This window comes from Pollicipes pollicipes, unplaced genomic scaffold (assembly GCF_011947565.3).
Source record: "Pollicipes pollicipes isolate AB1234 unplaced genomic scaffold, Ppol_2.1 Scaffold_6138;HRSCAF=7277_pilon_pilon_pilon, whole genome shotgun sequence".
In the NCBI taxonomy this organism is placed as follows: Eukaryota; Metazoa; Arthropoda; class Thecostraca; order Pollicipedomorpha; family Pollicipedidae; genus Pollicipes; species Pollicipes pollicipes.
Window position 1 is genome coordinate 22,502,096 of NW_023596818.1, and position 23,323 is coordinate 22,525,418.

A 23,323-nucleotide genomic window follows, 5' to 3' on the forward strand; every position below is an offset into this window, starting at 1 on the left:
GCCGCCGCCGCCGCCGCCGCCGCCGCTGCCGCTGCCGCTGCCGCTGCTGCTGCCGCCACCGGCGTCGGTCAGAACGGCTGGCCGACCGTGCCGGCTGTGTCGGAGGTACCGGTGCAGCCGGCGGCGGCGGCGGCAGCGCCCGTCTCCGCCAGGTTAGCCCTTAGCGCCGAGTGCGGGTGTGGCGAGACAGCGAAGTGGACTGAGGTTATGCTCCTACGAGGCCGGTCTGCAGCTGGGCTCGGCAGCAGGGTGGCGGGCCGAACACGCGGGCTCTGTACGGCGTGGCGCTCTCTTTCGACGTTTGGCCGATCCATGTGCCTTACCCTAATGTGATGGGCTCGTCACTTATATACCAGAATGGCCGCCTTCTTACCGGACGACGGCCGCCTGTGCGTTTGCTTGACCGGGCATCAGACCGTCCCAGCGGCCGTCAAACCTGTGCGTTTATGTTTCCTTCGGCGATCGTGGAGGACGCGCCGCTCCCGCACAGCCTCGGACGCCGCGCCCGGCGTCGGTCCGGTCTCTGACACGGTGCCGGCGCCTGCCCCACAGCGGCCCGCTGGGCGGCGGCGACGAGAAGCGGGACGCGTGCTCGGGCGCCGTGCTCAGCACCGTCTCGGCTGTGCTCGGCACGGTGCGCGAGCTGAGCGCCGAGGTGCAGCAGCTGCGCGCGCAGGTGCAGCTGCTGCAACACCGGCACAAGCCGCCGGCGCAGACCTCGCCGACGGACGTCAGCCGCCTGCTCGAGACGGCTCTCACTGCCCACCAGAGGTCAGCCGCGGCGCCTCTGTCGGCGTGCTGGGTGGGCGGCTGGGTGTGGGTGCTGTGACATGGGCGTGGACCCTGGGAGCTGGGTGTGGACGCTAGGAGCTGGCTGTGGATCCTTTGACCTGCGAGCAGAGGGAGGGGGCCTAACGAGCAGGTCGGTTGTAGAACTGCGACGTCCAGAATGTCCTCGGGAGTGGATGTCCTGCGGCATCCACGTGTTTGTGGGTGCGTGTACACTTCGCGATTAGCAGGCGAAAACAAACAGCTAGAAATGCCAGAACTAGAACATGGGGCAAGATGTCAAAGTGAGTTATCGAGTCGTCCAGGAATTGCTTGTTAATGACCGGAACTCAGCAAATCAAAGAAGGACGCGTAGTTGTGTGTTTTGTACGTGTGGGGCAATTCATTGGAGGGCTGTGTGCCTAGGGGTCCCTTGTGTCGGATAGGGAGACATTGGGTCTAATGCTATGTGCACAACTTCCCAGTTGATTGCTGTCGCGGTGCGTCCGTGTTGACTCAGGCGCGGGAGGTCGGCATTCGTTTGGCCGGCGCGCTGATAAAGAGCCTAGCTGTGCAAGGGCACCATGCGAGTCACGCGACCGGCTGTCGTAGCTCAGCTGCGTCACGAGCGCAGTCTGAAGGGTAAAGGCGACATTCCACGGCGGCTCACGACCCGCCTGTGTTTTGCTCCACTGGCGGCGTGGCTTGTTTGTCCGGAGGTTTGACGGCGGCAGCCGGCCGCAGTCGTAGGATGGAGGCGGTCCGCCCGGCTCGCCCGGCGTCTGACGGCGCCGCCGCTGCCGCAGGCACATCGAGGAGCTGCTGGCGGCACGCGACCGTGAGGACCGCCAGCGCCTGGAGCGCCAGGTCACGGCCATGACCCAGTGTGTCACCGGCGCCATCAAGCAGAAGGTCGACTCGGCCGTGCGGCAGGAGTTCAAGGAGCACGTGGTGCCACGTACGTGCCTTCCGGCGCCGCGCCGCTCGGCGGCGACCGAAATTAGGTCACTGCTGTGGGGGAGACACCCACTCTCCACATCCACGGCCTAGCATGTTCGAGAGGCACTCAGCCCACCTTGCCAGGCATATTGGATGTTTCATTGACTTCTAAGATTATTTGGAGAAGCGCTGGACAAGGCCAAACGTGCAAGGCAGTCGACATTCCCGCGTTTTCAGCGGCTTTATGAATATTTTTGGACGCTATGTGATGGTATAGTAATGGGCTCTCCAAGACCTCCCCAACTTTGGGCTGAGGTACGGATGTACAGAGTGGACTACTGGGGCACGTGCCGCTGTGGGGAGAGGCGTGCCCACATCGATTAATTACATGCATAAATGTACCCGAGTTTAAATGCTACCATTAAATAATTTCGTGGTAAACACGTAAACTCAATAGGTAAATACCTCACCACGTTGTTCTGCGGCATATAGCAAGGTTCGCGCCTGCAGAGCTCTTAACTAGATTTTCGAAGAAAAGCCTCGAGTTGTCCGCCATCCTCTGCCCCCACCCCACCCTATCGCGAAATTCCGCTCCCCCCCCCCCCCGTAACGTTTCATGTAGGGAGTCGCCCATTACCGTGATGTACTACTTAGGCGCACACGAACTATTGTGTTGATTGAGAGAACCATAATGCACTGCTTAGGCGCACACAAGCTATTGTATTGATTGAGAGAACCATAGTGTACTGCTTAGGCGCACGCAAGCTATTGTATTGATTGAGGGAACAGTATGATACCCAAGGTCTGGACCTGTTACTTTGGCATAGATGCACGGGATATCTGGGTGCATAACGGTCGTCTATGTTTGTTGCAAGAGTTGTGCGTGGGACTATCAGTGAATGCACCAGTGGCTGAGGTCGAGCGCGATTTCAAGCAGACATTACCGGCCGTCTTCACGCTTGTCCGATCAAAATCTATTTCATGCCGTTAAAGTGATAATTTTAGATGTGTGCGACGTTCATTTCTTTGATTACACTCTGTTGAATTTGGTTCTGATGTCACGCATGTGTGTTAGTCCTTGACTGCAGTAATTCTCTTGCGAGCATGCGCAGCGGTCGGGTGTTAGAAAAGCGAACGACATTCGTAAATTCTGCGCTACCGGTCACCGGGGAGACATCATTCTTTGCGAGCCTCTCGATTATCGAGTAGCTCCCATGAGGTGGTGGTGCACCTGTCGCCGCGAAGTAGCGCTTCAGAGTCCAAACCGGCCCCGTCGTGTGCCACCTGTTGGCCGGACCAGGCGTTCACCCCTCCGGCCACCGTTACTGGGGCTCGCGGGTGCGTGGTGGTCTGGCAGCGCTGCCGGCCGTCTGTGGCGGGCGGGGCGGTGGTGTGACCGGACTGCTAATGCCCGGGTAAACAGCCGCCCGGCTGATGATCGGCGGCTCGTGCCGGCCGCCGCCGCCGCCGCCGCCGCCGCAGTGGCCGCCCGGGGCGGCCGTGCGCGCTAATGAGCGGGCGCCAGGACACACGCCAGTCGGATGGACGCGCCCAGCGCCATAGGGTGCCGGCCGGGAGAGGGTAGGCCGAGGGGCTTGCTGAGTCGACTTATGGCGCCGCACCACGACGTGGGGGCTACGCTCGGCACACAGGCCTCAGCCCGGCGGCTGACTCGGAGTGTTCTTCTCGAACTCGTCATTTTTCCACTTTGTGCTCTCTCAGTTTTTACGTGATCTTGGAGCCGTGCGCATTAACTATATAGAACGCAGCATGTTGTCAATCTTGGCGGCAAGATGAGTAAGGAATTGAACAAGCTCAACAGATGATGTTCGTTTTGTGTTCACATCTCCCCAACTGATATTTTGGGACTAGTATTTGGCTGACCGACTGTTACCCTCAACTCATACACTGGTTTCTAGATATCATATGGTGCTACTGCCTCCGAGGTTTGAAGCGATGATGAAGGATCATCGAATGCATATATTGCATAACAAGCACTAGCTTTCCTTGTCTCTGTGCCGTCTCACCGCTGTCTCCGGCCGCAGTGGTAACGAGCCGCCTGAAGCCGCTCGAGGGCCAGATCCGGCACGAGATGAGCGCCAGGATCGGTGACGTCGAGGCTGCTGTCAAGGAGTCCATCACCAAAACCGTCGGCGTCAAGGTAGGGCCCGGCGCGGCCGGCTGCCGCTCTTGCCGCCCGCTCTGGATAAACACTCGAGGAGCTGTCGTCTGCGTGGGGGGATGAGACGCCTCACTCCGCTTGGTGTAGTTTGGCTGGCTTTACGTATTTCACGCACCCATCCGCGTTCCTTCCCGTCTTGTCTCTCTCTCTGTTTTGTCTGCAGTTTTTATTTTTCATGCATCGGAACGTCGAATTGGGATGTCACCTCTGAACCCTTTTTGGACTCACTTCACAGACTTCCTCATTTTGAAGCGTTGATTCCCTCCGTGGTACCCTTCATGAACCAAATTATATGCGTCCATGCGCCACGTGTACATTGTCCAAATACAGTCCGTGCGTGTGCGTGCGTTTGTGGGCACACCCACACACGCACGCACGCACGCACGCACGCACGCACGCACGCACGCACGCACGTATATGTATGGTTATATGTATATATATATATATATATATATATATATATATATATACATAGATATGTTTAGATGAATGCATATGTGTGTATACACATAAACAACGGCACCAAAGTAGTGGAGGAATTACACTCAAAAGGACAAGTAACAGCACAAAACGGGGAACAGCACTCTCCTGGCAGAAGACAAACGGCGCTCCGTGTTCCGACCGCAGGCAGGTTCGTCGCGTCACTGTCGCCATCGCCTTACATTTGCTGTCTCCGATCTCGCTGTAAAGGTAGATTCATGGCGCCTTTAGATTGCTTGTCCGGCTCTAGTTATCGTACTCTTAGATTATCACGGGCAGTCAGCGGGGGGGGGGGATGATCAGCATGGCTAACAGCTTGATGATCAGCATGGCTAACAGCTTGACGGTCAACGTAATGGACACCTATGTCGTGGGTGAAAGGCCAGGTGGAGCGGACCAACTGATGTTGCTCAGATTCCTACCATTTTGATGCACTGCTGCATTACGCTCTTGCTACTTCCTTGCGCACGTTCTTATTTTGCGAACCACCGGCAGCTATTTGACCTATTATTGACGTAAGCAATCTCAGTGAACTGCCACGGGGCTGGCCAGATTGCCAGGGCGCCAAACTGTCCCCGTAAGTCTGAATTGCCCGACTGGATGGCACTGGGACGGTGCCCACCGACTGCCGGTCGGTGGCCGGTGGCTCCAGCGCTTCGACACACATCGCGAGCGAGCTGGCTGGTGCGGGCCGTGTGTTCCTGGTGCGCTGGTGCCGGTCCGGAGCCGAGCCGTCGGCGTCTCGGTACCTCGGGGAGTGGCCTGCCGGTGTGACCTGCCCCGCCACTGCCGTCCGTCCCGAAACGATGTTAAGAGCACAGTCTGGCCGGGCCTCTCCGGCGGCCGACCACGCTACGCGAGGCGCCGTCATAGCTCTGTGGGCGACGCGCCTCCGGACACGGTCTGACGGCGCCCGCCGAGCCGTCCGCCTTGTGTGTGTGTGTGTCCGCGCCGCTCTCTGTGTCGGCGGCGCTCTATGTGTGTTGACACCGCTCTCTGTCGGCGCTGCTCTCTGTGTGTCGGCGCTGCGTTTTCTGTGTGTTCGTAACGCTCTCTGTCCCGGCGCCGCTCTGTGTGTCGGTGCCACTCTGTGTGTCGGTGCCACCCTGTGTGTCGGCGCTGCTGTCTCTGTGTGTTGGTGACACTCTCTCTGTGTGTTTGTGACTCTCTCTGTGTTGGTGACGCCCTATGTGCCGGCGCCGCTCTGTGTGCCGGCGCCGCTTTCTTTGTGTCGGCGCCGCTCTCTCTGTGTGTTGGTGACGCTCTCTCTGTGTTGGTGACGTTCTCTGTGTGTCGGCACCGCTGTGTGTGTGTGTGTGTGTGTGTGTGTGTGTGTGTGTGTGTGTGTGTGTGTGTGTGTGCGTGCGTGCGTGCGTGCGTGCGTGCGTGCGTGTGCGTGTGCGTGTGCGTGTGTGTGCGCGCGCGTGTGTTGGTGACGCTCTCTGTGTGCCGGCGCCTCTCTGTGTCGGTGCTGCTCTCTGTGTGTCGGCACCGCTCTGTGTGCGTGTTGGTGACGCTCTCTGTGTGCCGGCACCGCCTTCTTTGTGTGTTGGTGACGCTCTCTGTGTGCCGGCGCTGCTCTCTCTGTGTCGACGCTGCTCCCTGTGTCAGCGCCGCTCTGTGCATCGGTGGCGCTCTCTGTGTGTCGGCGCTACTCTCTGTGTCGGCGCCGCTCTCTGTGCGTTGGTGACGCTCTCTGTGTGCCGGCGCCGCTCTGTGTGTCGGTGACGCTCTCTGTGTGTTGGTGACGCTCTATGTATCGGCGCCGCTCCGTGTCGGCCGAGCGCCGGCCACGTTGTGCCGACGCTGGCGCGTGGGCTGGGCGGATGTCCGGGCTCACTGTACCGCGAGCCGACCATTGTGGCGGCAGACGTGTTGTGTGTGTCTCGTGCGGCAGCCGGTGGGTGTCAGCCGCTGTCGGGTGCGGCCAGCGACTGACACCGACCGGCTGAGGCAGCTTCTGACAGTCGGTCTGTGGGGTCCTAACCCGCCGATGGAAACAACGGTGATGTGAGGCTGGCAGAGATCTATGAATATGGAACAAAACGAAGGGATCAAATGAAGCATTGGGATGTCGTTATAGATACGCAATGACTATGGATGCAAGCACGATGTGCCGACTTCAAGGGAACGAATGGTGCAAATGAGACGCTTAAAATGAGACAGGCTGACGAGCTGTACGGCGGTAAAGGGGCACGGGCGAAAGGGGAAAAATGCAGAAAAGGGAACACGGTACGTGGCATATGACAGTTTTCTTATTCCGGGGTGAAAAGTGCCAAGGCCAGAAAGCATCAAGTTAGATGCGACTATGACAAAGTGGTAGCCTGCCAGGTCCGTTTTAGAGAACGATAATGCATATCAAGCTTACAGTAAAGCATCAGTGTATGACAATAGGTGCATATGGTATTGGTATCCGAGGTTCCACTCAATTCATGACATTAAATTGAATTCTTCCAGTCCATTCATGACATCCGTTTACGATTAAAAGCATTGCATGAAACGAGTTATGGTGGATAAGGCAGTAGGAGTGGTAATAGCGTTATTCCATGAAGGAAAACCGGAAGAATGGGGAGATAAATGCGTTAGTATTTCGGCAACATGCCTTTACGGGGACGAATAACAATACATATGCAATAATAAAAATAATAACATGTTCGTAGCATTTCGAAACATATTCGTTTCGAGAGGCATACTGGTAAAATATCAACGCATCTGTATCTTCATTCACTTGGTTTTTCTAACGAGGAATAAGGCTGTTAATGCGGTTTGATCTATATGCATGATGCTCCTATGAAATGCAATTGATAATTGATGAATTTTCGTTTACATTTTAATTGTGTGCAGTTTTATAGCCATGCGTTTATGGATAATCGTGTGTATTTTTAGTGGCGATCGCACCATAATTCGGACTGTATCCGCAACTTGGAATGTGTAGCACATGATGTGTGAGATAAACCGCTCACCAAGTCACTGGCTGGATGCACCAAACTCAGGGCTTTCCCTCACACTGTATTGGTATCACGTAACTCGCCCTCAGGCGTGCTGTATTTACGCGTGGTCGTTTGACTACGAAGAAAACAATACGAGCGCAGCTTTATCATGGGATTGAAACGGCTTAAATTGAAACAACACCAAGCTTTACGTCTTTCAACCCGTTTATGTTTATTGAAACCGGTCCAGGCAGCTTAAAAGGGAGAAGTGGTACAAACTATTTGCGATTGGCTAATGTTCCGTCGCCTATACTCGGACGCATGGTCACCTCGAAGGCATCGCCAATTGACGCATTTGACGCATTGCTTATTGTTGATTGGACGTAGAGTTGCTTCACCACTGGTGAGGTTGATTACTGAGTGGCTGCTGCGGCGGACATTTTTTTCAGCCGTCGTCGCGGTGTGACTGGTGCGCTGCGCCGCCGCTGTGCCTGTCGGTCGCCATTGCCGCGGCTGACGTCTGCCACGGTCTTCGTGCTGCCCCGAACGTGACGGCTGCGGGCCCCAGCCAAACCACTGTGGGACGCGTCTCACCGGGTGCCGACGCCGCCGGCTTATCGCCAGCCGTGTGTATGTATGTCTGCGAGCCCACGCCGGCCCGCCGCTGACGAACACCTCTGTGGGCAGGCGGTGAGCGAGGCGGTGGCGCACGCGCTGACCCAGAGCCTGCAGCAGGCCATGGTGGCGCGTTACCGCGAGGTGTTCAGCGGCACCGCGCTGCCCGCCTTCGAGCGCTCCACGCGCGAGCTGCTCCACCAGATCAACAACACATTCTCGGCTGGCACCAAAGAGTGTACGTACCGACCGCCGGCGGCTGGGCGCCGCTGCCGGTGCCCGACTGAGACTCAGCCGTGACTCGGACTCCGGCGTGACCAGGATGTGGACGTGACTCAGACTTCAGCGTGATTCGGGCTCCGGCGTGACTCGGACTCCAGCGTGACTCAGACTCGAAGTGACTCGGGACTCAGCTGTGAGGCGTGCACGGCCCGCGCTGCGGGTGGGTCATGTACTCGGATTCATTCCCTTTCGAGCTTATATTCGGATCCGTCGGTCATGTCATTCGGCGGGTCATGTCCTGTGACTGAAGCGGCCGACCGCACACGTGTCAAAAGCCTCCGAATTTGTGAAGAAGGCTGCTTGATTTGACCAGCGCCGTGACTCGGCTGTTTCTGGGCGCCTCGGCATGTTCCTAGCCTGAAGTCATGCCAAGTACGCACCGTTGCCCGCCACCGCCCTGCCTGTCACGCATGCCGCGGTGCTGGTCGTTGTCTGGCGCGGTATCTCGATTTACGACAACTGTTCAAAGACTCATCTCTACCGCATCCAAAAATGTGTTCAGTGCTGCGCCAGAACTGATAGCGGTGGAAAGAAGAAGCACATACCCGTTGTCATAGCTGGAACTGGCTGCGCGCAGGGTGGCGCGTCATATCTGCTGCCCAATGACAGAAGGGCTTAAGGACCACCAGGTAAATTGTTCCGGAGCATTGTTATGCCTCGGCGAATTGAAGGCGGTTATGTGATTAGAACAAAATTTTGGATTTTTAATTTTTCAAACTCTTGACTACATACAAGATGCGGTACTTCGAGCTGCATCGAATGCTGTAAACAAACCCGTTTCAATAACCCCATTTCCGAACAAAAGCGATAGGTCTCTTTGCCATTAGACGGCAGATGTCACCGGGTCATCTGCGCGCAAGGCAGCTCGTCCTATATCACTGCGTCACTCGCGGTCATCCTGTGTTCTCTGTAACGTTCCGAAACAGATGGCGGCGAGTCTGCCACAATCGGAGCTTTTTCCCCATCAGCCGCGCGCGTTCACGTGCCCAGGGGTGCACAGAGCACTACCCAACCCTCAGCACCACCCTACGCGGAGCACCACCGCTTTCACCCACGTATTCAGTGGAGGACCGGCGGCGCCGTGCTTTGGCGGCGCGGGCCACCAGGTCCAGTGAGGTGAAACGCCGCAAACAGACGAAGAGACAGAGTGATGTCCGTTGGACGTCCCTATAAGTGACATTGTCGATCGCTGCCTGTGACTTTCGTGCTGGGGCCGCACGCGATGTGCATTATAGATCGTCGTGATGTATTTATTGCGCCGCGTTGTCTTTTAATGGTGGCTGGTTTAATGGCTTAGGTTAAACTAATGGCGTATGTGAGTGGTGCATGTGCTACAGGGCTAATTGTTTACTGTAGTGGACGTACTTTGCAGAAAAGCCACATGGTTTGGCCTGCAATAACGCTTGAGCAGTAGCGGGAACAAACAGGCAGGGGCGTCATTATCCCATAGTTTGGACAGTGGTGGTGGCGGGGTTATTGTTCGCGCAAGCCGCGCCCAGCGAGGCCCCTTCCCAACAGACGGACGCCTGGCTCCAGGTGGAATGTGAGTCAATTCGGTAGTCGACCTCATTTTCGTGAATTCGGGATTAAATCAATTCTGTTGGTCGCCCATTCTGAATCGGAGTTGGAGTTGAGTCAAACCAGTCATCGGAAGGTCCACCCAGATGGAAATGTAGGTAACAACATATGTAAATGTATGCCAGCGCATGTAATTGTACCGACCAAATGGAACACATTGTTAGCCGTCCTGCTATCAAGAGAAGTGTATGCGAACTTTTACGACCCTTAGAACGGCTTATCTCATGAATCGCTGTCGCACGAATCGACTCCGTCGGAACCGATTTCAGCATTAAGTCATTAAACCTGGTGTCGGAAGGGGTCGACACCAGTTACGCTGCGCTGCGTCAAGTCGAAAGCAGCCCAGCGCATTGTGAGTTGCGGTACGGAATGATGCCGCCGAAGAAAAGTCAGGCCAAGTCCGTTTTCCAACGCGCTCGAACAAGCTTGCATTGCGGTGGCAGCATCCATGCGGCCGCGTGAAGAAATGGCCTCTGTAGTTTGCATGCTACCGCTGACCGATGAGCGCGACGTGCTCGCGCCGCTTTCACCGCCAGCTCCGGACGGCACGTCAAAGCCGCGCCAGCACGCGGAGACTGACGCTGTGTGGCGGGACGGCGCGTTACGCCGGACGCGTCACGCCAGCGTCACGCAGGGCGCGGTGTCGCGCACGCTTTGTTCAGCGTGACACGTCCAGCCGATGGCTTCTGACGCTGTGCTCGACGGGGCATTTTCACACCATTTACTATTTTGCAGTGATATGGGGCTTCCTCGGGGTGGTTTTGTGCAGACGCCGGTCACTCTTTGTCAGGTTTGAAGGGCGCCGTCTTACAACAGACTGAAATCGACACTAGGCTGCGACCCGTCGTCGTTTGTCGTCGGTTTCCGTTTAGATTTCAGCGAGTCGAAACAACGAAAATTTGCTAGACACCGTTCTGAGACGTATGACACATCAAGTCTGTGTAAATCTGCTAGGCCACGCTTTCACTTTTGCAGGGAACACACCCGCGTAGAGACGTGTGACCGTCTTAAGATTTGCAGCAGTAGCTGGAGCCGCGAAGCGATCCTGTGGCCAAGTGTGCGTGCCTCTTGTTTGTACTTTGTAAGAGGGGCAGGGCAGGCTTGTTACAGGACTGAGGCTGCTCTGAAGCCTGCAGCTGGTCGTATGACGACCTGCGACCAGGTCTGGCGCTAAGCGGGCTTGACGCCGTTGGCAGACCTGCAGCAGATGGAGTCCCAGGGTGAGCGGCTGCGGCGGCAGCGGGAGCCGCTGCTCCAGCACCTGCAGACGACGGTGGAGGCCGTCCGCCTCTCGGTCGACCACGTGGGCAACACGGTCAAGGAGCACCACCAGCGTCAGGAGAAGAGCAAGTAGGTGCCGCGCGACAGCCTCCGTTTGCCGTGTTTTCATCAGTGTGTCTCTGGGTGAGACAGATGAAAGTAGGGGATGCTGTTTAGGTGCAGAGTGTTGATACTTTTACGCAAGCGTCGTAATACCGTCATGTGTTCTTGCCTGAAAAGAATTTGACGTGGAATCTTATTCAGGTGTCGACGTTTTACGACGGGTCTTTTTCCGTTGCCAGGCAATTTGCCAAGGAAAACACTATTGCATTGTCTTCATGCGAAACCTGCTCGCGGCAGTTACTCAAATGAACCTCGGTCTAAAAAGACAATGAAGCTGTGGCTGGCAGTCTGTTCATGACTCATAATTCTATGTTTTGCTTTCACCTCGTCCAAAGTCATTTTTGCCTGATGTTACCCCTTCCCAAAAACGACTTGAACGCGGCTGGGTACACAGTTTCCTGCTTCCAGTGCGGAATGAGCTCATAAGCAGTGCAGCCACCCAGGTTTTGGGACGTAGGCGGGCGGAAGCAATTGGCTTTTTCAGATGCATGTCAAATGTTGTTCACGTATCGGAAGTGATTTCTGGTGTAGCTTGCTGGCACAGCAAAGCACCACACACGGTTTGTGCTCCGTCTCAAGTATCCGGAGCCAGCCATCTGACCGGCTCCATTTCTGACGTACCCCAAAATACCGATAACCGTTTACCAGGCGCTGAAGCGCTTTGTGAGGCCTGCTACGGCACTGGACATCGGCTGGGCGGATCCGATGGGTTGGGGCCAAGTTCTGACCCCGCCCACGCATGGTGCGTCACACCCAGTAGCTGCAGAGGCTGGTGGGCAAAAGGTGGTCTGGCCGGATAGCAAAATCCAGCCCGAGCCCATCTGGTTTGCCTTATTTCAAGCTAATATTAAAGTCACCGTCACAGGAGAAGCGGGCAATACTTGGGGCTTCTACTCTTCATGTATCTCAAACTGTACACATGTTCTCTTGATCCGCATCCCTGTTTGATGTAGGCATGATACTTATACTGTGGTGTTGTACGTGAACGTCTGGGTAATGTTAGCAATGCCTTAAAGCAAATGCTTCCTGATGATACTAGCAATGTATTTTTAAACAAGCCCCTCACAAAACCAGTAGCTAAAGCTTTAGCTCTAGGTAGAATTAATCTGCCTCAGGCAACTTATCCTTGCTAGGACTGTGAGGTGAACAACAGTTATTGTCTATTAGTCCAAGGTGGGGCAGCGCTGGCATCATTCTGGTCCCGTCTGTGCAGGCTTGGCCTCAGGGGGCAGGCCGGGGGGAGGGGGGGGGGGGGGCTGCGGACGCCGCGGCCACGTGGCCAAGCAGTGTCCCAGTGCCCGCCGGGCAGAGCAGAGCAGACAGACGCTGCACGTTTTGGTCTGAACTGGAACTGATTTTCAAATGACGAAGGTGGCATCAATCACTGCAGGCCAGCAACACCAGGTCCAGGTTAGCTGCCATGTCCGACCATTTCGCTGAGCCCATCGACCCGGCGTTCCGTCCCGTTTGACGTGCAACTACTGGATTCAAAAGACATGCAGGTCCTCAGACCGCGCCGTATGCGAGGAAAGCCGCTGAATGGGTTCGTGATGATGATGGTTTTAACTTATAGGAAGTGTTGCCATTGCACATATTTCAAAAGCGCACGCTAACCTGAGGACCAGTTGGGCTAATATTCAGATAGCACTGGGTGGTGCTGCTGCATCACCAGTAAGACATAATAAAGATATCAATTGTAGTTATTTCTAGTTCAAATTACGCTGCCAACGCTTTGTAACAGCACTACGTTGTACCCCTGTAGTGGCGACAGCCGTCGGCATGACGACGCTAAAATCTACGTGTGGGGGGGGGGTCTGTCTTGGCTGTTACTAAATGACTTCAGTACAAACGAACGTTTGTGATTAGCACAGCGGGTGGCAAGGATCAGTTACCGAGAAGCGCATTGGTTGAAGTGCGTGTGTGGGTGTGCGTCGACCAGTGCGTCACTTAAGACCATGTGATACCTCGTTTCCCAAAGCCAACCTGCGCTTCGAACAGAGGCACTGTATTGAACGCCATGAGGTATTACTTTCATTGTGATCAGCGGGGAGTCTGGTGAGAGTTCTCCCACAGAAGCGGCTGTTTCAGATCGAAAGTCTGAGGTATTCAGAAGGATTTCTAGAAAACTGGCCTTTCTGATCGAATCATACGCGTCTGACAGACGCATTATGAATAAAGTGATAACTAGCAGCGTCTCGTATGGCGTGAAACGAGCGGGTCGATAACAGTTGTGAGAGCCGTCAGTTGTGATGTTGATTATGCCAAGAGCTAAACTGCTGAATTTAGACGCATCCGGACACTGTTGCGAACGCTTTTCGTAAGGTGTTGAAAATGACATTTTATGACAATTAAGCAGGTGGAGATCCACTGATGCAGCGATGGTTGTGCGTCAATCGATAGATAATATGTTGGACAACTGTTGACGCTTAGTCATGTCACGCTGGGTAATTTTAGTCAACATCGACGTATTGCGAGTATCTACGGCATTTGCGAACGTGTGACACGGTGTGTATCTCAAAATGCGGATGTTTTCGGGTGCATTGTGGGCCACAGCAAAGAGAGCTACACGTCGGTATAGTTCGGGTGGTTCAATATTTCTCGAGTCAGTGCTCAGCGTCTTGATTCGAGATCAGTTTTGGGAAATACTGCGCTGGCCTCCCGGTCCTGTGCTGTAGACCTGTGGGTGGCACAGTCTGGAGACGTGCCAGCCGAACACAGTCGGCCCATTCACGTGCGCAGTACCGTGGGTGTCACGTCGCCTTCCGCTCTAGCTGCTGAAATTTGGCAAAGGTGCTTAAAAACGCCCAAAACAGTGGATCTCTGGCGCGCGCATGGGAGCCTACGACGGTTTGTACACATTGGTTTACACTTATCTATGTGATGGTTCCTTTCTCTTCCGTCAAGATATAACAGTATCTTGTCGCTGCAGTACCGGGTGACCGAGATCGGGACTCAGTTTCGACCCGTGGTCATCAACAATTGGCTAATTTGACGTTGTTCATGGAGAAGCGACCCAGCAATGACATTGCAATGCTACAGGAAAAATTAACGCGATCATACAGCTGGCATGCAGATTCCTGGTAATTTATGCACCACAGCTTCCAAGGAATCGATATTTTATGCCGTTAAGCGCATAGACCTGCAATTATTTGTTGCAAAGTTATTGGCCTTCGTCGGGCGTAACCGCCTGACCGGGCTGTGCGAGTTAAAGGTCCTATAGTTCAAGCAAGACTCATTTGGCCCTCGCAGCCGCGCCCGTGAAAAAAACCGTCCACAAACTTGCCAACAGCTTTCAAGGCATAAGTTCATTCTATTGCGAAATCAGTAAGGTGTGTTGGGGATCATTGACTAACATCCGAAGCGCAAACAACTTGAATTCCCATTGATGAAGCCGCGCATTCAAGGTGCACGTTATTTTATTACCCTTCCGTATGCGTATTGAAATAATCGTTGCGTACGTCTGCCAACCTGCCTTGAGAGCGCCTGCAAGCGCCTTGAGTGCCGCCTCGCCTCGTGAACGTGTCTGCAGTTTCTGACTTGAAACGGTACTGCAGATTCAACGGAACGGTGCTCACACGGTCAGGTGTGCTAAGCACGTTGAGGTTTTATTTAAAGTGCCGGAACGGGTGCATTGTGCTCGGACGGTGTCCTTGAACTGTGATCGACGTGCCCGGCGATAGCCGGAATGTCGAGTCGAGGAAAACTCCTACGCGCCCTTGTTGAACGGCGCTCGTGGGCAGTGCCGCCGGTGATGTCATCACCGTCTGCCATCGAGGCATGACACAGCTGGCGCGATAGTATGTCACCAGGATGTCTGTGACGTCATCGTCCTCTGTGTCGCCACTGATAGCCTTTGTGACGTCACCGGCGTCCCTTTGCCATGTGCGGCGTTACTGTGACCCGCCGTTCCTGCGCCGTCGCCGGCGTCCTCTGATGTCGCCGTCTCAAGCAGGGCTACCAGGGACTCTTCTCAGTCATCGACATCCCACATGATGTCCTGACATTCCTCTGACGTCGCAAATGTCACGCTTACGTCTGACGTCGCCAGAGTCCGTCTGACACGTCACGGCCGGTTCCGCAGGCAGGACGAGACGGCATTCCTGGCGCAGGTGCGTGACGAGATCCGGCGCAGCGTCGCCGCCTGCCTGGAGGAGCACAGCGCGCGCGTGGCCACGCCCGTGACGTCGGCCGGCGCCGCCGTCAGCGGGCAGCCGCTGCCCCAGCAGATCGTCCAGCTGATGACGTTCAAACAGTACAACGCCGCCTTCCAGCTGGTGAGGGGGTGACAGACGGCGCGTCAGAGCAGGGAGAGGGGGAGCGGGCTCAGCCGCCGATGTTTAGCGCCCGTGGCCCGTGGCTTGCGCGCTCTGTGCTGTCTGAGCGCCTCCAGCCGGTTGCGTTCAGTCGGAGGGGGAGGAGGGGGGGGGGGGGGGGAGGGGGCGTCTGTCCGCCTGCTGGTGTAATCTGGAGTGCATTCCCAGAGTCCCAAAGCACGGGCTGTTCGGACTCCCTGCCGCAGCTGGCTTCCTGACCGTTGTCTGGAATGTTTTGTACGTTGTGCGCTCCTGCCGGAGCCTCGGTGTGCTCAGTAGTGACCTGCGTGGAGCTTCTGGTTTCTCGGACTCCTGGCTGTCATTTTGCCAAATGTGCCGACGACGTGAGATCATGTTTCATCAGGGGTGTGCCTTCCGCCGGTTAGCTATGGCGACACTTATGCTGAGTATCACGCTAAGTTTCGGTGAATTTACGTAATTTAATTGTAATCAGCGTTTTACGTACCTCCGTTGGGCTGCCTTTGAACACGTCTCATATGTCGTGTGTGCATATTTTTGGGTTAGCGCTTCCGTACAGTAGGGCGATCCTGGTCGTTGAAGCTCTGGTACATTTACCTGACCTTTGATTTGCCATTTTATATAAATGGTCCTGGAAGAGTATTTTTGCGGTTCCTTTCGTGATAACTTCTCGTTTTTTCTATGTAATAAGCGGGCAGATTGTTGACCTTCACATGGGCCCAATGGGGGGGAGGGGGGGGGGGGTGATTACCGTATAGCGCACCCTTTGAATCTGACGGAGGAGCGTCTGAACAACGGGGGGGGGGGGGATCCGAGCAGCGGGAGGGGCATCCGAGCAGCCCACGGCCCATGCTTCAGCGTTGCCTGGCTAGCTGCTCTGCAGTTGACATGCGGGCTTACTTTTGCGGACAACTTCACTTCAACTTCAAAAATCGCTGCCTAGGGTGATTGTTGGCCTTTCATGCCCATGTTTCAGACCATGCCATGTTCAGTTAGGGTAGATGTGGTTGAACTCGGGTACACCATTTGCAGTGGTGGTGTTATGGAGACGGCTGCGGTGTGGCGAACATGACGGCCACTCTATGTGAGCCCAGACCCGGTGTTCACGCTTGATGGCCCCTCGCCAGACACCGGGCGACGAGGTGTTGGCGTTCGGCTGGAGCCCAGCCCGCTGTGCGTATCGGGCTGAGCGGCCGATCGCTCGGTGGATGGCTGCCGTCGGTGCCCGGGACTGGGTCTGGCGAGTGGTGCTGGATAGGTTAGCACCACCGGGAGCGGATGAGCGGCTAGACAGATAGCGGCTGTGACAGCCGAACACAAGGGCGCGGCTGAAAGGCAAAGCAGGGTTGGGTGTTAATGCTTTTCCTGTGAGAGTCTCAAAGGGCCTCACGGACCATAGACCACAAGTCTTAAGTTTCGGATTCTTGTAATAAGAGCATTGAAGCTCGTTGACCTTATGAGGGCCAGTTTCATACATCCCCCGAACTGCATTGCCCCAGTGAGGCCAGCGGTCGCTGCAGTCGGTAGGCGTGGGAGGCGTGATCAAGGAATGGTATGCATCCTCGTAAGCCGGTTATCAGGATGAAAGAGACCGCTTGTATGAAGGCAGGACAACTAGTTGCTTTGAAGTGATTTTGCAGATGATGCAGGTTGATCGATTTAAGTGAAATCCAGAGGTAGGATCGACCCCGCGTAGTAAAAGTCGATCGCGCTATTTCAGTGCTTTCACATGAGACTGTATAAATTACATACACAGGTTTTTTTGTTTCTGCCCCTTTTTACGCGTTAACGTACGTGGAAAGCACTGTTCTTTCTCCTGTAATGCAAGGGTAAGCGTGATTTAACAAATAAATAAAAACTGATAGACCTTTATTTTCCCGAAATGCTCTGAGTGAAAAGATGAGTAAGCGTCCTCCGGCCACTTGACCGGTATCTGTCTGATTAGGCTAGACCTCGTCCGGTGGCCATTAGTTTTGTTAGAGCCCTGGGATTAAGCAGAGCGAGAGAGTTCAGTGGCGGGGCAACACTGTCGCCATCGCTCGAGGCCACCACCCTGAGTCACGCGCTCAGGCCTCGCTACCTCGGAGCGCGTACGGGTGCACGAGTGACGTTCCCCGTTTGTTTGCTCTCTGAAGTCCCCGGGCGGGCCTCCGGTTAGGCGGGGTGTTGCCAGGGCTCAGAGGATAAAGAGGTGAAAAAGGAGACATGGATGATGATAATCCGGATTTGCAACAGCGCTTCGGCTGCTGTAGCCATGTTGCGCGAAACCGGGATGCGTTCAGAATGTGTGCGTGATGCGTGAAGCCATGTTGAGAGGGTAGCATCTTGTGTTTACAGTGGCTTAATTCCATTAATTGTGTGCCAAGAACGCTGTTGCAGAAATCTTTGTTTTTCAAGCGTTCTTGGATAAAGCATGCACACTTCTTAACCCGCAGAACGATACATGGAGTGCATGCTGAGATCGGGGGGAGGGGTGACTAAGAATGTCGTTGGGGGACGTGCTTACCGGCGGAGTCATTTGCGGGAGAGGGGAAGTGGGCATAGTAAGGGAGCCGCTCAGGAGGAGGGGAGGGGGAGTGACATGCTGAAGGAGCCCTTTCAGGAGGGGAAGGGGAGCGCGCTAAGGGAGCTCGCTCCCGCGTGTATCCAAGTCCCGCGAACCGCAGCAATACCAATGAAGCGTGCGGCGCTGGTGTTTTGTCTGCGGCGCGAGATCATTAGTGCCTGTTGGGCAGATTGCTTTTGCGGCGATGCTATTGAGGGGCGTGGTGTGGTATAGGGTGCCTTCATTGCACCGGTCAGGCGGAAGCGTGACTGCATTGCGTTGTCCGTAACATTACTGTATCGATTTTCTGAAGCGCTCAGCACGTTTCAGCAGCGCGGCCGGAATGCCTCTTCGTTGTATTGGCTGATGGGACGCATTCCATAAGAGCCGTCGTTAGTATGCGTGTGAGAGAGTTGCGGCCGATGCAGTTCGGACACTCCGCGCTTTCGGCGTACACCACGCGCCGGCGGCTCCCGGACGGCCGGGCGGCCACCTGCACTGACCACGCGCTGCGAGGGGGGGGGGGGGGAGGGCGCAGTGGCACGCGCCCCGTCCTCGGCCGGCTGGCCGGACGCGGCCGAGCAGCCGCCGCCAGCCCGGCGGTCAGGAGCGGTGCTGCCCTGACCGGGCTGCGGCGCCCCCGCCGCCGCCGACCCGGCAGCTCCCGGGTCCCAGGAGTAGGCCTGTGGATCGCGACTGTGGAACTGATGGCATTCATCACGGGGACGGGAAGGGTCTCTCTTGGTGCCTGGTTATTTGGCCACTTTGTCGAAAATAGTGGTTGTCTTGTGAAAGTGCTGGCGCAGCTGTGTCGTTGCCACCTGGTGCGATCGTATCGGGATAATTTTGGAATTCTAGATTCATGCTCCGGTTGTGTCGAATGCTCCTTTGTGATCTTGCGCTCGCTCTGGGAATGAAACTCATCTGGCTGGCGGTCACTGCGCTGGGCTGGCCGGGCATCACGACCCCGGTCGTCTCAGCCGGTGTCGATGGCTCCCCGCGGCCGCCATCCGTCTCCGTTTGCCAAATCATCCGGGCTGATGACGGGATTCACACCATAAACGACTGGCGGCTCATCGATTGGCCATCTTCTCTGCGACGGCGGCGGCGGCGGCGACGGCGTGCCGTCACCGTCCGCGTGACTGTACGGCCCCAGTGCTGGGCCGGCCGGACGCCGTCACGAGCCGGCCGGGGCTGTGGTCGAGGCGGGTGGCGGTGACCGGGGCGCGGCTCGTGCTGAGCCCGCCGGCCAGTCGGCCGTTGCCAACAGAGGGTCGGACTGCGCGGCGCGCTGCCGCAGCGCCGGCTGGCTGGTGATGGTCGTTGGGCCGGTCGGCGCCGGGTAATTTGGCCAGCGGCGAGAAGCCTGCTGGTCGCAGTCGGCCCAGCAGTGCGGCCGGGTGACCGCACTGCTGGGCCGACGCCGGTGGCGGCGCAGCGCGGAAGCCGGGTCAAGTCTGCTTTCCGAAAGTCATGAAAGGACCCGACGACACGCACTGCGACCCGGCGTGATTCAATTTCAGCTGCGGAGCGGATGCACAGGCTGACTCCTCGTTGCGAGCGGGCTCCATTCGGACCCCATTGGAAGGGTTCGCATGCGTCGCCTGTGTAGATCAGGGCTCATTGAAATTGGATAATGCTGTGTCGTTCACGTCCTCCCAGAGCCGTCCTGAGAATGGCTGATACCGTCATTTCGTCGAAAACCAGTCTTGCACTGAACTGGGCGCGGCAGCGTACCTCCTTGGCAGCGATGTTATCACGCGCTGCGACCTGACTGTCCGTCCCTAGATCCTGTGCTGCCAGGACCATGTGGTTTTGTTGCGCCCGCAACGATGTCAGCGATAATGGGATACGTGTATGGTGTTACGTGACGGTTGTTACATTAGTAGATGGGTTGATACATGAGCTGTTGTGGTTGAACTTTTTGAACTTGAACTTGCTGCTTTTTATGATCGGGGCATTCTGCTTCTCGGAAGAAAAAGTAAATTGTAAAGTGTTTTTAACGAACCTATTTTTTGACTTGTTATGTGATTTGTTTGTGGGCCTATCCTAAAGTACGTATGGTAATAAATAACTTCCCACACCATTCCCCTCACAAACAGGTACAGTGATCGTGCAAACCAATGACAAACCATGGGTCACACAAGTACCTTTACGCGTGTGCATTTCTCTGGCCGTATTTATGTGACAGCGCTACTTTCCTTGCGAATAAGATCTCCAGCTCTGGGCGTTCTGTAACAGACAACGCTCCGCCGCCACGCAAAATTTTCAATCGTGGTTTTGCGGCCTCATACTGTGCGAGGAAACGAAGGCGCCTGGTTGATGAAGCCGCGCTCGCTGATTACAGCGAATCATCAGTATTTTTGCTCGCCACACAGGGTCTTAGCTTGAGTGCCGCGATTGGCGGCGATGGCCTACCAGGGCGCCGCGTGAAATCAGTGCAGCGTACAAAAACACTAACGATTCGCTGTAATCCGCAGTCGCAGCGAAGCGTCGAGATTGTCGCCTTCTTTTGCCCCATACGGGTGAGGCGGGAAAACCTCGAATGAGAGTTGGGCGTGCGCATCCTTGTTTTTGATGTGTTGACCAGCGTGTTTGTTTACTCTGTATGCACTCGAGAAAATGTGTTATCGCGCACTAAAATTAGCCACTTTTATTGGGCCGATATGTTTACAACCGGGACAAGAAGATATTTGTGGAATCAGAACTGGCCACCTTTGCAATAACCTCGTGCTTCCTCAGGGCATTCAGTCAGTTTTTGACGTGACAGCAGATATACTTCTTGCGTGGCGTTCCCGTCTGAGCGGTGGGTGCATATTTAGCTCGTCGCGTGCCCCTGTGCTAGTCGTGTACCCTGCTGTGTCGTCGCGCAACCCTCAGCTATGCGCTGCCGGGGGTACGCTGAGACGGTGCATACTCCAGCGACACGTGAGCAGAGCTGGCGGTGTCGCGCCCGGTGGTCACGTGACGTGGACGCCCCTGACGCGTGCGGACGTGTACCGTGACCCCGCAGGCGCTGTCAGCGTCCGACCTGGAGCTGGTGATGATGACCTGCGAGCTGGTGGAGCCGCAGCAGCTGTTTGCTGAGTCGCCGCCCTGTCCGCTGACGCAACCCGTGCTGCTGGCGCTGGTGCAGCAGCTGTCGGCCGACCTCGGCAAGAAGACCGACCTCAAGTGCAGGTAACCCCTCGGCCGCCGTCCCGTTCGCCCTAGTGGCTCCGCAGGCTCCGGCTATGCGTCCAGTGTCGGACCTGGCCGCGGCGCTCGAGCCGCTGCGCTAGTCGTCAAACGACCACGTGTCAGGTTTCGCTGCGAACGTTGCTAAGTCGGAGAGCTGAGGAGACCGCGGGGGCGACTGGAGGCGGCCGCGCTGCCGTGTCCTGCGCGAGCGCGACGGCGGCGGGAGCGGGCCTGACCTGTGTCCGCCTGCGCCGGCAGGTACCTGGAGGAGGCCGTGATGCAGATCGAGTCAAACCACCCGTCTACCAGGGAGCACCTGCGGCCGGTGCTGACCGCGCTGCAGACCCAGCTGCAGGCCTTCATCGGCCAGAGCGGCGCGCCGCCGCAGCTGGTGCGCAGCATGCGCATGCTGCTCATGGCTGTGCGCTCGCTGGCGGGGTAGCGAGGCGGCCCTGTGCCGCCGCCGTCGGCTGAGGCTGTGAGGGAGGGCCGCCGCCGCCGCCGCCGCCGCCGTGCGCCGCCCGCCCTGTCGCGTCTCGCTCGCTTGCTGGCTCGCTCGCGTCCGGGCCCGTGGCGGTCCAGATGCGTCAGGGTCCGAGGGGCGGCGCGCACCGCCTGGACGGCGCTGCTGCGGCGCGTGGGAGGGCGAGGCGTGGTGAAGCGCGCGCGCGCCGTCTGCGGTGTCATGCTCAGATGGGGTCGCTGCGATTGCGGAGTCCCGTCGCCGGTGGGGCGTTTGTGGACCTCTGGCGGCGTTCGTAGTTCGGCTGCTCGGGTTCAGCAGGCGTCCGTGGTGCCGGCCGATGCGCTCTGCCGGACGTGCGTGCCTCCGCGCGGACGCGACGTGCGCTCGTCTCGTGCCGGCTGGTGCTCGCTGGTGCCGGCTGGTGCCAGCTGGTGCCGGCTTGTGACCATTGTCGGACGACCAACGGGTCAGGTACGTGGCATCGCGGCCAGGTACCGAGAGGGTCCTGCTCCTGTCTTCTAAACAAAGACGATGCGTCTTATACTCCATGCTTGCCTCACTATTAGATGGTTCAATTATGTTTCGGTGGCTCTACGGCGCAGACACCGCCGGGCGACTGCCCTGGCGGGGTCGGTCGGAAGCCGTTCGCTGGACTCTGCTGCTAGTTTTACGTACACCTCTGCTCCATTCGAGAAAAGGCGGGAATAAACGTCGAAAATTGCTGCTGCTCTCTATATTCTGGTACCGGGATTCGGTACATGATATGCTTTACGGCCCACCTAAGGCTTCCTTATGGGTGTACATCGTGCGGTGTGCCTCGTGGCTGGTGTCTGGGGATTCCAACGCCAAACCTTCTGTTCGGAGATGGATGCGGAGGTGCCGAGAAAGGAAACAGAGAAAGCTTAACTTTCGGATAGTGCGAGAGGGATACACGGGCTGCATCGGTACGCGTGCCCCACGCCCTCGATGGGCAACGGGATTGACTACACTGCGAACGCACACCCTCACCCGTTCGTGAGACAGCAGCGGGACATCTACAGCGGTGGAACTTCTTCAGAGCCATGGCAGAAGCATGTTATGTAGGACAATTATTGGTACCCTTCACAGATCTTTTCCCATGTTTACGTCCGGAAACATGAGGACGGGGGGGGGGGGCACTCGAGTCACTCCCAAAATTTGTCAGTTTCCACCCACGCACATCTAGCAACGCACGTAGCTTCGAAGCTGGGGCAGTACGACAGGTCCGTTTCGGTCGGTGCTGTCGCCGGCATAGCAGCGGTGTCCGCGGGCAGGCGCTCATCTGGCGCTGAGCCGACGGGAGTCGCCCAGCCACCGGCGCCAGCGGACCCCTTCCGTCCGGCGGCGGGCGCCGCAGAGCCGCCGGACGGGAGGGCTCGGCTGGCGCCGCAGCTGACGCCCCTGACAGTCGTACTGCGTCGGGCGCTGCAGAAAACTTTAAACGGTAACCGGAAAATAAGTTGGGTTATTGCAAAGGCTCGATAACGCGTTTTTCATCCGCACCGAGCTTCCCCATCCGCCACGTAAGAAAGTTAGCTAGTATGCAGCTGCTGTACGTGCGTTTCGTCCACTCTGTTCCGACGTTGGCGGCGTTCGGCGGCGCGCCATGCTGCTAGCGCGGCGCCGGATGTGAGCGGCCGGGTCGCCGAGCGCAGCGCGCCGGTC

The 23,323-nt window shown here is 56.8% G+C and overlaps 1 protein-coding gene across 1 annotated transcript; it reads left to right on the forward strand.

Annotated features, from left to right (window-relative positions):
* The first annotated feature begins 104 nt into the window (after positions 1-104).
* On the forward strand, positions 105-21,667 carry Ge-1 (Enhancer of mRNA-decapping protein 4 homolog Ge-1). The gene is made up of 9 exons (XM_037229554.1): positions 105-152; positions 553-771; positions 1,575-1,726; positions 3,753-3,868; positions 7,987-8,152; positions 10,971-11,124; positions 15,239-15,431; positions 21,008-21,174; positions 21,433-21,667. The coding sequence occupies exons 3-9, from the start codon at positions 1,645-1,647 to the stop codon at positions 21,614-21,616; spliced, it is 1,062 nt and encodes a 353-aa protein (XP_037085449.1). The 5' UTR covers positions 105-152; positions 553-771; positions 1,575-1,644; the 3' UTR covers positions 21,617-21,667.
* Positions 21,668-23,323: the final 1,656 nt, after the last annotated feature.

Excerpts from the sequence above, each read along its gene's own strand:
- Ge-1 (XM_037229554.1), top strand. The coding sequence starts at position 1,645 with ATGACCCAGTGTGTCACCGGCGCCATCAAGCAGAAGGTCGACTCGGCC. Across the intron at positions 11,125-15,238 it reads CAGCGTCAGGAGAAGAGCAA|GCAGGACGAGACGGCATTCC; the intron begins GTAGGTGCCGCG and ends CCGGTTCCGCAG. Across the intron at positions 21,175-21,432 it reads AAGACCGACCTCAAGTGCAG|GTACCTGGAGGAGGCCGTGA; the intron begins GTAACCCCTCGG and ends CTGCGCCGGCAG.